The sequence below is a fragment of the Fusarium graminearum genome, chromosome 2 (assembly GCF_000240135.3).
Source record: "Fusarium graminearum PH-1 chromosome 2, whole genome shotgun sequence".
Taxonomy (NCBI): domain Eukaryota; kingdom Fungi; phylum Ascomycota; class Sordariomycetes; order Hypocreales; family Nectriaceae; genus Fusarium; species Fusarium graminearum.
The window spans coordinates 417,782-431,738 of record NC_026475.1 but is presented as its reverse complement, the minus strand read 5'-3'; the positions used below and the strand labels follow the sequence as shown (position 1 = coordinate 431,738).

The window sequence follows — 13,957 nt, the reverse complement described above, 5'->3', positions numbered from 1 at the left end:
ATCTTGAGTCGTCGGCCCCCTCCCATTCTATCTTTCTGCGAACCTTGTAGATGTTAGCCATTTTGTTACTTCATTGGAGACTGACTTACTCTTCTCGGTAGAGGGGGCCTAGCTCAAGACTATCAAGGTGATAATAACCAACTCTGGTACGGAACAGGCCCGACCACCGCGCCGCATTTCTGCGAAACTGAGACGTGTTAGCAATAGTGACAACAGGTCTTGAACTCTCAACTTACTCTTCTTGGCGAAGTGGCCAGTCCCAGATATCTTGGTAGTAACTACCAACCCCAACTTCAGGCCGGCTCAACCCGCCCACCGCATTTCTGCGAAACTAGTAAACGTCAGCTATCATGCCATGCACGTTCAAGCTATTGCTTACTCTTCTCGACTCCCCACCGGTTCACCGCCGTATAGCAAACGCCACGGCGGTCCATAGTCAGGTATTCCCGACCCGCACCCACGCAGATATCTTTCTGCGAAACTAAAAGGTATTAGTTATGGTCGTGTCATGATGAAGTAGTACTCACTCTTCCGGTCCGTAGACCTAGCCTAAGGCTAAGGAGGCCAGTTTCAAGTGAGCAACCCACCCCCGCCCCGCCAATTTCTGCGAAACTGATACATGTTAGCTGTGGTATATCCGACATTTTCTCAACACTTACTCTTTTCCGGCGGGGCCAATGTTCGGGGTTCGATGGCCCGGGATGGGTTTTAGTTTCCATGAAGCGAAATACATCGAAGGTGAATAGTAATAACCCACCCCAACTCGGCCTGTCTTCTGCGAAACTGGTCATCATTAGCCGGCATCCACATCATCAATTAACGACAACATACTCTTCTCGGGCAGATGACATAGCCCAGGGCCACACGGGGGCGGGTTCCTCCTCTTCGTCATGACGAAGCCATTGTCGAGTGGGCAACATCCCACTTCTCCCCCTTTTCCGGTACAAGACCAGACCCCTGTATGGATCCAAGTCAGCCATCGTTCTGTCCCAAAACCCAAGCGACTTACGTTTCCTAGTTTACGACCAGGCGCCATTCGGTACCGCAAGGGCACCCACACCGGTTTGATGCGAACATCAACATCTGTATATGTCAGCTATCGTTCTTCTTCATATCCTCAGCGACTTACACTTCCCTGGTCTAAGACCAGGCACCATTTAAACCCCAAGAGGGGAACACCAGTTGGGCTGGATACCCAATGTCGTCTGTATAGGTCATCAAAGTCAGCCATTGCCCTCTTCTGTATTCGGATTGTGACCTACCATGTAACTTTGATTGTACAAAGCAATCCTCGCCAACAGGTATGGTAGGTCGTCGAGGGGGGAGTATCAAGCCAGATAGCGATAGCGAGTGGTTGGCCTTGCACAAAGGTGCCAGCCGTCAAAAAAGGTGGTCCAAAATTGATCTGTCCGCAACATCAAATATGGTATACAACAGCCAGTTGGTCGACGGGAATGTCACCCAGCGTTTCATGTTGAGGCTGGATACTGATCTTATTCCCCAGGGTCATAAGTCAGAGGTTTTTTCGACTCCGTCGCCATTGCGTTAACACGGGTGTACTCGCAATCGGCGAGGAAAGCTTTGTACCAATTAGGAGAACAGTTGGGCCAGTCTTCCTGAATCTCTTCAATAATGTCTTTGGTTTCTTCCTCAGACATGTACAGGTTGATTAGCCAAAGAGACGCATGAGACTCGGCTGTCAGCGTGATGATGGCTGAGTAGCAGCCTGCAGCGTTGAGATGAAACATGATCTCGAATGCTTCGTAAAGCTCATCAAGGGTACTGCAGGCGTTTACTTTGGGTCGTTTGAGTTCTCCGGTGTAGAGAAATCTCATCAAGATAGGTTTGACTTTATCAGGAAGCTCAGGGAAGCGAACCTCATCGCTTCGAACAAAATCCTCAATATTGCTAGGAAATAGATCCTGAAGGACTTGAAGATGCACTTCTCCCTCCGGATGATCTTCATCAAAACCAAAATAGACGCCTATCATCCTGCTAATGATGTGTAGATCAGTATTACCGTGACGAGACTGAGACAGGCTACCTGGATAAGGTGTACTTACGGCTCTGATGGAGGAGGAGGGGGTTCAAGATTCGGGACAATGTCGCCTAGACCGGGATCGTAGACGTATTCAAAGTGTTTCTCCGGGTTACTGGACGGAAGATCCATACGAAAATCACGGGCTCCCTCTGGGGGGTTTTCCTCGAAATCTCGACGCATGATGATAGTACGGGGATACTTTTGTAGAGGAAAGTGACGATGATAGAAAGAAGATTATAGAAAGGGGGTGAATGAGTATGAAGATGGTGAATGAGTATGAAGATGGTGAATGAGTATGAAGATGGTGAATTATTCGCGATAGTTTACTTGTGATAGATTTGAAGAATGCTTTTGGGCAAGATCTGTTAATGTTTTTTGTTTGGGGAGGGGAGAGTCGAAAAGAAAGTGGGAGAAATATTTGTGACCTTTGGCAGTGCGCGTTGGCAGCCGATTCTAGGGCTGCGTAGGCCAGACCAAACGCCCTCCCCCCTCAAACCCTTCATTACTCAGCTTCCTGGCAGTCGAGATCATTCCTGCATTGTAATCATTGTGCAATACTCTGTAATTTTGTGCATGGCCCATCTTCTTTACGAGTTCCATATCTATACCAGATCACATCTCAAGTTGTAACTCGGCAAACATTCTTCCCCGGATACAGTGAACTACCTATTCTTTTATACTAATTCTTTGTTCTTATATGTACTTTTCCTATTTGCTGTTTTTCCAAGTATAAAGGCCGTTCTTCAGTAGTTACGAGGGCCACAGTGACGGCGATGGTGGGTGCATTAGCAGGCTCCAAAATCAGGCTTACTGCCAATTCATCTCCCCTAATCACGCTCTATCATATTTTATTATCTGTACTAGCATACTAATTTAGTTCGTCCGTTTCTCCAAGCCGTTATTCTACGAAATCGAGGAGCTGTGGTGCCAAATTCTTTCACAATTGTAATTCCCCTATTATGTCGCTGAATCAGAACGGACTCGCAGATATTAGTGTTCAATACTAACTATCTACCTTTAATAGAGGTTATTGTGCTACGACTATTCATTTCTCAAAATATACTTCAATCTATTTGTAAGCTTCTCCAGTTGTTTCCGTCCCATCGACCTACTAATCACTATCCAGCTTGATCTGCCGTCCCGACTATACAAGCCAAACCACGATTACAACATCATCTCCTCTTGTCGTCTTTAATATATTTCATTACATCCCCGGCTATTTTGCTTTCGAGGTTCATCCTCTAAAGTTCAGACTTATGCATCTACCCCTGAGCTCGTCTGGCAGGCTCGAAGGGACAGGTAGGAACGCAGACACCGCTTCGACAGAAATGAGACCGCGCGACCCAATACTCGCAGTCCAGTCTACTCGATCCAAGGCGGATGTTACATAGCATAGACAGAACATCGCATCCCATCCTCGTACTCGACAATTCAGGATCAGTTCTACTCTTCCAGGCATATCTATCTCGGACACCATGGATCTTGGTCATGTGAAGCACTCACTCAAGGTACAAAAAGCCCCAATCTCAGCATTATCCTCATGTTTCGATGTGCGCATCTGGCCAAGTATCTTCTCTTCAGGGGCTAGGATCAACCCAAACGGGAAGATACTATTATCTGGCCTTTTTTTAGCATAGTTGCGGCATCCCGTCCCTTGTACAGCCACCGGCGCAGCATCTAAGTGTGCTTATACTTGAGAGACTAGGGCTGTCGAAGCAATTTTCAAACTAACAGATTGACCAGTCTTTAGTTCTTCGATACTGCTATCATGCCAGGGCACGAATCACTTGCAGCCTCTGCGTCACTCTTATCCCACGATACCAAGTCGACATTATCTCCGCAATCCTCATAGCCTCGACTATTTGTTCATCGCCTACGGAGTTTCCCAGCACCTTCGGCGGTCGTACTATTGACGATCTTGCCAATGAGTGACTTGATGACGAGGTGCCTCTGAGTTGGCGGCTCGAAATACAGATATCATCACTTGGTTTGCCCCTGGCGGCCCAACCTAGATGTCTGAACCTGGTTAATCTGTGCTTCTACATATCAGTTCGGTCGTCCAGAGATGATTCGTTCCTAGAACAGTGTCTTTACATCCTCTAGTCTCACCCCAAGGGGCCTTCCGCTTCACTTTTGTCATTTAAATCTAACTACATTGACAATGGCTTGAAGTTAGCTTTACTAGACCAAGTTTCATATTGTGGTGAGAACTTCTTTTCTTATATCTAATGCAGACAGGACTCTACTAACTCGTTCGCAAGAGCATTCTTTTATCTAGGCCATCACCGCCATCACTCTACCAAAGGTTTTATCTCCCGACACCCTCTTACAACCTCGAACATCGTTCTCTACTCAAGGCCAACGCCGTCATCATCGATAACTGGTGGCCAGTTCCCCTATCTCTGTATGCAAGCGACCAGATAGTAACACCATTCTCCGCCAAAATGCTAGCCAACTATATGTTATCAGAATTTACACTAACAAGGATGTTACAGGAGAACTGCACCTACGAACCGCTCAAAACGCTGCTCTATGAACGGGAACATTGTGTTGTTGGGAATTATATCTACTAGTTTATCGGCGGATCTTTATTTCGTTCCGCAAAGCAAGGGCTTGTCAACTTCAATCTTAGAGTAGCTAAGCTCAGCTCGATACAGAGCTTGGGAACAAGGTTCAAGACATGTCCCATGATCTTCGACGTATCTATCAAGGATCTTGCTACTACGCGGCTTTCATAGCTCTTTCTTACTGCTACTGTGACTGCTGGGTATTTGGTATAGTTGGTTGTTCAGATACAACTATGAACACTGACGGACTCTTGGATAGGGGTTTAACCAACTGGTCTAACTTCCAACGATTTATATCGTCACCTTTCTGGTTTAGGCAGGAAGTCCTCATGAATATATCATTTTCCGCCATTGTGTCAAAAATAAACTAGAGACTGCACTGGCCCATCATATTGAGGCAACTTGTCTAGTAGGAGATGATCACAAACCATGCTGTGTTTTGACACCGTGTTCCAGATAGTAGGACTGCACTGGCCCTTGACCAGCCGGGCTCGCCCTTTTGCGGTACTTTCTGGGATCTGCTCCGTACTGTTTCATCTCATAACTGTGATTCCTGAAGTTCTTGATCGAATAGTATTTCCAAGCGGTCGTTTTGTAGTCATTACTACTCCTTATGTATTTCCCCGTCGTGTAACTATTAGCTCTACTATCTGTGAATCAGTGAGGAGAGAAGACTGAAGGGTCATAGGCTTACTAAGTGCTATTAGGAGATACTATTACGGCCATGTACTACCTGTGTGCAGACATGATCGACAGCTCCACACAGCCCCTTTGGTCTCTCAGGGGCAGATTGAGACCATGGAGTATTCAGGATACACAGAGAGACAGGAGTGAGGCAGCTATCATCCACGTCCGCACAGTAGCTGTTCGAGGTTACAAGTCAGCTTTATTGTCTGTAATCATCCGTGGCTTTCAATCATAAGGCCTTCGCATGCGTTTCCGGGTAGATCGATACAGGACCAGTGGTGGGTTTCTGGGTTCTCGTCTTGTGAAGGCGGAAGCAGTAGGGCTAGTTCATCTTATTCATATCGACTGTAAGCCCACTTTCATATCATTTCCCAGTCTATTGGCCATATATATACTACTTCTTTCTTCGTTTGAATCCGCTCTGTTCGCCGAGGTTCCATCGCCAGTCAAGTACTCATTGTCTTTCGGCATCATCGGTCGTTCAATCCCTAATCTGGGGGTGATGGGTATTTTGATGTCAGATTAGTCTGTACTTTAGCCATATTTAGCTAATTGTACCTAATTTGTGCCATTTTCGAGTATATAAGGAAGCCAAAGCCGACGGAGGAGGCTTCAGGCGGAGATTTCACCCAGTCGAACCTGCTGACCCTGAAGCTTAACCAGCCTGTCGGATACGACAACCAGGACGACAGAGTCAACTCCGAGATGAGCTCTTGTACTCTCACCGTGCTCATATCAGGACTCTGTTTCTCATACTGCAATTCCCCCTACTTCGTTGGTTTGTTGAGCCTTGGTGGGCGTCGCTAGCAGAAATGCTCTTCTGCAAGGACATCACGATTAAAGGGATGGGTTGAAGCCATGAACTAGCAGTACCTTATGATCGGGGCAAGTGTTTTTAATGTAGTCCAATGGTATGAGTCAGTTATTGCGAAATTCGGCGACGGTGTACCTACATGTGGCGTTCGGGGCAAAGATGAAGGAAACAGCAATGCGAGGAACTCGGCTGATACTTGTGCAACTGGGCTAAAGCTGTCTGTGTCATTCCAACCTTGGAGGTGGATTGGACGGTAGTAACTTCGGTATTATCTCTCCTTGGCTGGATGTGGATATTGTTATGGTCCGACGGGTCGATGACCAACACGACTGTAGTCTCAAGTCAGGTTCCATAACTCGTCTTTTTCGTCGTATCTTTTTTACTATCTATGCAAAATAAAGTGCTAGTGTCTCGTATTAGCGTGTTATTTTAGTTTGACGAGAGGGTAGGGAGTCAAACTACCATTACATCGCAGGTCTATTCCAAGCCATGCTCAACCATCTCTTCCCATATGTCAAGTCTTTGGCTCTTCACGGTTGCTCCCACAATACGAACCAGGGGGTAGTTTCCATCCTTTCATCTGATTCAATGATGTCAATATAGTAAGCAGAGCTTGCGACATAGGAGATCGGTCGATGCCATCGGCCACCTTGACACAGACGGACTGACGTGTACAAGCACTGGAGAGGCAAACGAAGAATTCTGGTTGGTATCACTCTTAATCCAACGCTTGACTTCAAGAATGGAAATCCGCGTATAATCAAATTGACTTTATCAGAAGAACATATCGTTCCGTGGCTTGTGTTGCAAGTGGCAACCTGTCTGCTGATGCAGACAACTACCTTATATTAGGTGAGTGTCTGATCAATGCTCTTGGCCGCAGCGACACTCAAATCCGCAAAGCTCACAAGTTCAATCGTGTCCGTTCTATCAATGCATATATGCTACCGACTCCTTGTGGTGTGGAGTTATTGAGCGATAACAAAGATGATGCGAGTAGAACAGACGATACACATCATGAGTGACTGAACGACAAACCCATCGGATGGCAGCATGCAACTAGATAAAAAGACGGCACATCAGCACCCATTGACCTTCCTTGAGGCATGTTGCTGTCTTTTGTGTCTTACACACTGCATCTTTCTCTGAACAATGGTCAACGACACATCTACACCCCCGGCAAACACTACATACGCAAGATCAAACTTCAACCAAACACTCACAAGTACCATTCCGGTCGAGATACACAAAACAAGACTCTTCTCTTTTGTTTGAAGCAACGATGCCTACCTGATACATGTGGTTACAAGACTCAACTTCACTTGCACACCTCAGATCACACCCTCACTCGGGCATAAGGTAGAATTCCATCTTTTTGCAACAAATCTCATGGTCACAATAACCATGCTACAATAAAAACATGCTTATACCTTCATCGCTTCCGTCTACCCAACCAATGAATATCCGCCCCCTCTTCACTTTTACCAGCCTTGAACACACCCATTTTGTGAAAATCATGAGACAAGGGAAATGAATCGTAAATAATCACATTACTCGCCACACTCGTAAGGTGTTCTAAAACCCGAGACAAAGCTTTCGATACATCATTATCCTTTCAACGCCGGCTTTGCTTCTCATCTTTAAGCGACTGACGCGATAACTAGGGCAGCCACATTCTCCTCCTCGCTTCGCACCGTGATCTTTGTCGTGACACCAGTTTTTGATGAGAAAGCCATCCTGACGTTGGCAACCACGCGGCCTCCGCCAACTGTCTTGCCCAGAAGCTTGAGTGTGTGAGTGGTCTGGTTGACGGGCACGTCGGTACCCTCCAGCGGCTGCAGAGACAAAGCCTTTGTAAGTTGCTCCGTAGCATCTGCAAGTTTGTTAGTGTTGAATTTTGCATGTTTTCAGCGATTGACGTACCTGCGATGCTCTCCATGCCACTCAATTGGAGGGTTTCTGTGACCTCCTCGCCGGAAGCACCAACCTGTTCCCAGATATGGCTAAAGTTACCGGCAAATGTGGGGATCACGTAGTCGCTGCCAGAAAGGTCAAACTCGGCCACCTCATACTCATCATCATAGCCAGTGTCTTCAGGTTCGCCCGTTGAGGGATCAATCTCCTTGCTGGTGAACTTGAGAACATTGGTAAATGTGGAGATGGGCAGAGAAGCCTCGCCACCAATCTTCTTAAAGGCCACGTAGACCTTGCCGGGCTCATCAGTTGCAAGCTTCTCGGCCTGGATGATAAAGACCTCCTCGAGCTCCTCGTCATCGGCAGGGGTGGCGACAACTGAGACGTTCTCGAGGACGGTGTCGGGCAAGGTGTTCTTGACCTCGTATTGGAGAACAACATGCTCCTTGAAGATATGCTTGACCAGAGAAACAACGTACTCGGTCTCGGCCTCGGTAAGCTCGATGAGAGGCGAAGACTTGAGCACATTGCCAAACTCCTGCATCTCGGGAATCTCCATAAGCTCCTGGGCGTACTTTTGAGCCTGAGCAGAAGCAGTCGCCACGGCCTCGGCACCGGTGGCCTTGGTAGGGCCAACCTTGGGAGCCTTGAGGGTGGGGGTGGTGGCAATCAGCTTCTTAGATCGGTCCTCGGCATCAGCCTGCTCTCGAGTAACCACAGGAATCTTGGAGATATCGAAGGGGCTATCGAAAGCAGACGCTTCTTCCGAGGTGACATACATAACGAGCTGCTGCTCGAAGTAGGGGAGAGAAAACATGTTCTCTGTAGCTGCATTAGTAACGGTCTGCCTGTGGGGGGTTATTGTTTTCTTACCATTCTTGACGAAGCGAACAGCCATCTCGTCATCCTCCTCATTCATGAGCTTGAGGTTAAGAGCAGCACGGTCACGGACCTCATCATCAACGTCGTCCAAGCATCGGGTGAGGAGAACGCGAACACTGCTCTTGACATCGGGGTCCTTCTGGCCGACACCGAACTTAGCAAGGGCGGTAACAGCAGCAGCTCGGACAATAGCGTTCTCGAGAACGACTCGGTTGTAAATGTATCGAATGTACTTGGTAGGCTGAGCAGTCTTGGGACCCTCAAGACCAATAAGATGGAGGATTCGGACAGCCAGCTTAGTGAACTCGCAATCCTCGATAAATTCGCAAAGGTGAGCAAGCGCATCCTCCTTGGAGTCGGGAACAAACTTGATCAAGTCAAACATGCTTTCCACAACAGCCCTCTTGAACTCATAACCACCCTCGTCGCGCAGGATACCGCTAAGGAAGGTAAGCATACCAGCCTGCTTGCTGGGGAACTTGAGGCAAAGTGTTCGGATAGCTTCAACAATTGTGATCTTGAACTCGTCGGTAATTTCGGACATGAAGGTTGAGATCTGCTTCATCAAACGGTCGACACTAGCCTCGTTACCGGTCTTGAGTAGCGTGGTGATGGCGAAAGTAGCAATAGATCGGTTGCTGTTGGAGATGAGGAGCTCGATATCGGGGTTGCAGGGGTTGACGGCGTTGGGCTTGAAGCTGGCGAAGTTGTGGAGGATTCGGAGAGCGGCAAACTTGGTGACGGCGCGAGGAGAGGTCAAGAAGAGCTGGAGGACATGGACAGCTTGCGACACCTCAGCATCGGTAACATCTCGCATGTCGCAGATGGCCTTGGCAGCCTCAAAGTTGACCATTTCGCTCTTATGTCGCAACCAGCCATCGAGAAGCTGCATCATGGGCTTCCTCAATGAAGCATCCTCCTCGGCGAGCTGTGCGGCAAGTCGAACCAACATGACGATGGCAGCGGGGCTCTTGAGAGCACCAGGAGCACCGAATTGCTGGACCATCTTAACCAGAGCCATTCGGTCGTGCATGCGCATTTGGTACAGGAGACCAACAGCGTGATATTGAGACATGGTCGAGTGGTTCATGGGCACCTGGCTACTTGAGGTGCTGAAACCGAGGGAGAAGCCACCGGATGACTTGTTGGAGGCAGCGGCCTCTTGTGTCTCGCTCTGCCATCGTCGAACGACATCCTTTGCGATCGGGAGGAGATGGTAGGATGAGACCAGGGCGGCTGAAGATACGGAGGGGTTCTTGTCGACAATTGCTGTCTTCATAACTCGTTCGATCGATTGGACAGTCGTGGCCTTTTAACATTGTCAGCATCCAGGGGTGTCGGTGTACCTGCAAGCAGCCACCTACATCGATAATGCGGCAAAGAGCACGAATAGCATTGGGTCGGTAGATGGTATCGGTGCTGCCTCCAGTATCCTTCATAATCGTGCTAGTAACCATAATGATATCCTCGGCCGAGTTGGCGAGCTCCTTGATAACAAGGTGAACCATCTGTCGGAGACTGGCATCCTTGTTCTGGAAGAGCTTGGAGATGCCGAAGAAGAGGGTTGTAGCTTCGTTTGTAGGGAACTTCTCTCCGGTGTAGAGAAGGAGGGCGATCTTTGTGAGGAGAATGCGACATCGTCGAGGCTGGATAGGGGAGCTGTTGAAGAGTCGTGCTGTGCAACTATTTAGCTTGAGTGGGGGATAAGGCAATTGCAAGAGACGGACCTTCTTGGAAAACTTGGGTTCTGTCCACCTTGACCAGCCCGAGGTCGGCGTCTTCGTCCTTTTTGCCGTAACTCATGTTGGGCAATTGGGTTGTGGGTTAAATGTTTAGTCGAGGGAGACTTGAGGTTGCGGTCGAAGCGCTCCAAAGGTAGAATCACCACGTCGCACTTACGCTTCAGGGATGAGCGGTGCCGCATCACGTGACGTTATCAGCCCCTTATCGGAGTGATTCGTGTCAACTTGTCGTATTCAGCTGCATCAAGTTATGAAGGGATTGGTAGAAAATAAATTAGTAAAGATTGGATTAGTATCGATTTTACTCTGCTCGTATTTATATATACTCATATGGATGCTAAGTGGGATCATTATTCTTGCCTCTTGTGATACTAGCTGTATGCTGATCTGCTGGAGAATGGAGCATTGTAGCTTCAAGTACCCGCAGTACCCAATACGTCTGAAGTTTGATTGTTGACCAACAAAAATATCCCAAATTGTTTATATTCTACCAAAGATGTCCAAGATAAATTGGTTTACTATCAATTACAAAACAGAAGCTATGCTCTAGGACTCTCATATCTGTTCCCAGACTCAAGGTCAATGTTGAATCGTTAATCATACTGATCCACTTCCACAAGGTATAGTTAAAGATTACAGGTACCTGGACAGCAGTAAACTGTCGAAAGAATGCACCATTGTGGTTATTATTCACCGTTATAGTTCAATACCTATATATTTATATGCAGTTTGTATATATTCACCACCAGTCTATGACTCTAAACTATCAAGATATGCTACTTTTCTTCCCATATAAAGATCAAAGTGACATCATGTCGACCCTGAAGAACAACCCACTCCGAACTTCACCAGCCGGACCCAATTTTCCGGCTCGCATCTTTGATCTTTGAACCCTTCCAGCTTTATCCCCAATCCACGCCCAATTCGTCGCCCGAGATGAATTCTGTAACACGATTACCGCTGCGCATTGCGCCTCGAGTCCTTCAGCGCTCATCGTTCGTTCGTCCCATTCACTCGACCGTTTTCAAGGCCGCCAATGTCGCTCCGGTTGTCGGCACAGGCCCTCCTCCAGAGCCTCCAGTTCAAGCCCAAGATGTCCACCAGCGAGTCGCCAGGAGGAGAAGGCAAGCTGAGATGCTCAAGAATGCCAAGGAGCTTCGAAGTGCTAGCGGTGGAAAGGCTGGTGGTGCTTTGAAGAAGCGATTCTGGAAAGATGTTACTGTTCAGGAAGTGGATGGTGAGCAATTGTCATTGAACCCCACCTCTATTGCATGCGTTAAACATGAGAACAGGCGCTCTACAAGTTTTCCTCGATACTCGACCTTTGAGACACCCCTCTACTAAAGCGATTGTTCGAATCCCGATTACAAAGCCCGATCTTGCCTCCGCCCTCGCTCTCGAATGGGACCTCTTGACTTCGGCTCAAGATGCTACCAGACATCACTTGATCCCACTTACAAGCCTTACCTGCCGAGCGATCGATATCGCCGAGGCTGACAACGCCCCCGGATCCGACATTTCAGAGATTCGAAGCTCAATTGCTACTGTGTTGCTGCGATACCTCGACACCGACTCGATCCTCTGCTGGAACCCTCCCGCCGGAGAGTATGACCTTAAGAACGAGGCTGGGGAATCACTACGAGACGTGCAGAAGCGAACAGCTGACGATATTGTTTCTTTTCTGACAACTCATGTCTGGCCTGGCATCACCATCCAGCCCGTTCTGGACGGACACTCACTTTTACCTCAGGCACAAGCCCCTGGAGTTCGTGAAATCATCCAAGGTTGGATTGTCGGCCTCGACGCTTTCGAGATTGCGGGACTTGAGCGGGCTGGATTGGCTGGCAAGAGTCTAATCGCTGCTGCGAGGCTCGTTGCAGAGTGGAGCGAAGGTTCAGTGGGCAAGGGCAGTTTGAACACTGGCAAGAAGTTTGGCGTCGAGGATGCTGCCGTTGCTACCAGTCTTGAGGTTAATTGGCAGACCATGCAGTGGGGAGAGGTTGAGGATACTCATGATGTTAACAAGGAGGATGTGAGAAGACAATTAGGCAGTGTTGTCCTGTTGGTCTCCGGAACAAGCAAGGCTTGATTGCATCAAAGTTAAAAAGGGATAAATAGCCTTGGGATTGGCTTGTAGAATAAAATTATGTACAGTAGATCGACATATTTAGAAGTCATTTAATCGTTGCGTGTAACAATTCTAGAACGTTATTTCGTTTGTGCCCCGATGGTCAGATGTGATGTCGTGACTTTAACTTTGTTAGAAACTGACACGCGCATGAGCTTCAACGCCTTTGACGGAACTGAACACATGTTGTAGACTAAATCTCATGAGACTCTTAATTTGAGTTACAGAGAGATGAAGATGCTTTGGATGCCATGTTTGTTTGCTATCTACTGTCAATTTCTTGGACCTGTCATACCCTATATCCGTCTCGGAAGACAGGGGTCTGAGTGCAACAGTTAATCAAACTCAGACAGCCGCATTTATTTTAATCGATATGATGGCCAATAAGGAGGAATATGAGGGATGGCAGGCTGGGATAACCATGAGACACAAAGTTAAAGTGGGCAAAGATTGTCTGATGGTTGGTGATCTAGATAGAGTTACAGAGTACCGTGTCGTTGCAACCGCCAGACAAAGTTAGCTACCCGAGTGGCCAGAACCTTTTGAGCCTATTTCATTCTTAAAATTGATGAATGGGTTGGCTTGGCCTTCCATTACACATCCAATACGTTGTTTTACTAAACGTTTCACTGCTCGATGACTCGTTGTCCAAACATGTCGTATTCTTCAAGCCTCTTTATTTTAAAAATAACGCCTTCACCATCGTGCGCCGCCTAGGGACGGAACTACAATTGCCACGGGTAACATGCATCTAACCCCAATCGAGACATCAAAGACATCATCCTATGCAGGAAAAGGCCGCGCAAGCCCCCTCTAGTGTGTTAAAATGCCCTTTGAATGCGGATTTTAGAAGCCGAATCATGGCCAAGACAACTCTAAGTGAGCTCCCATGTCTCTTGTGACCCCAGATGTCTGAAAGGAGGGTTCTTACTGGGAAATAAAGCATGGTTTACTTAGATCGGCTAGGTTGTTTCCCGGGTAGAGAGGCAGAGAGGGGCGGAGTTGCGATGAATAATCGAGAGCTGAATGGATTGCGCCGGTAGTGAGACAAGGGTTGGGCTGGGATACCTTGGAATGACGCTTTTGAACCAAGTAGTTACTGAAAGGGCATTGCCATGAATGTTTGCCCCCCCAAACATGTCTGTTGTCTCATCATCTATCCTGTCCATCATACGAGTCAAC

The 13,957-nt window shown here is 47.7% G+C and overlaps 4 protein-coding genes across 4 annotated transcripts; 1 reads left to right on the top strand and 3 right to left on the bottom strand.

Moving 5' to 3' along the window:
• Positions 1 to 85: 85 nt before the first annotated feature.
• On the bottom strand, positions 86 to 794 carry FGSG_13284 (uncharacterized protein; the record flags this gene model as incomplete). Its single annotated transcript, XM_011321572.1, has 5 exons — positions 86 to 179; positions 237 to 323; positions 380 to 481; positions 588 to 612; positions 758 to 794. 5 exons carry the CDS (start codon positions 792 to 794, stop codon positions 86 to 88), a joined length of 345 nt encoding a protein of 114 aa, XP_011319874.1.
• A 699-nt stretch (positions 795 to 1,493) lies between these two features.
• Positions 1,494 to 2,221, bottom strand: FGSG_13283 (uncharacterized protein; the record flags this gene model as incomplete). Its single annotated transcript, XM_011321571.1, has 2 exons — positions 1,494 to 1,995; positions 2,064 to 2,221. 2 exons carry the CDS (start codon positions 2,219 to 2,221, stop codon positions 1,494 to 1,496), a joined length of 660 nt encoding a protein of 219 aa, XP_011319873.1.
• A 5,258-nt stretch (positions 2,222 to 7,479) lies between these two features.
• On the bottom strand, positions 7,480 to 10,708 carry FGSG_08840 (uncharacterized protein; the record flags this gene model as incomplete). Its single annotated transcript, XM_011321570.1, has 5 exons — positions 7,480 to 7,982; positions 8,033 to 8,845; positions 8,897 to 10,214; positions 10,270 to 10,580; positions 10,633 to 10,708. The coding sequence occupies 5 exons, from the start codon at positions 10,706 to 10,708 to the stop codon at positions 7,750 to 7,752; spliced, it is 2,751 nt and encodes a 916-aa protein (XP_011319872.1). The 3' UTR covers positions 7,480 to 7,749.
• Positions 10,709 to 11,583: 875 nt separating this feature from the next.
• Positions 11,584 to 12,810, top strand: FGSG_08841 (uncharacterized protein; the record flags this gene model as incomplete). The annotated part of the gene is made up of 2 exons (XM_011321569.1): positions 11,584 to 11,884; positions 11,940 to 12,810. 2 exons carry the CDS (start codon positions 11,584 to 11,586, stop codon positions 12,734 to 12,736), a joined length of 1,098 nt encoding a protein of 365 aa, XP_011319871.1. The 3' UTR covers positions 12,737 to 12,810.
• Between the last annotated feature and the right edge of the window lie 1,147 nt (positions 12,811 to 13,957).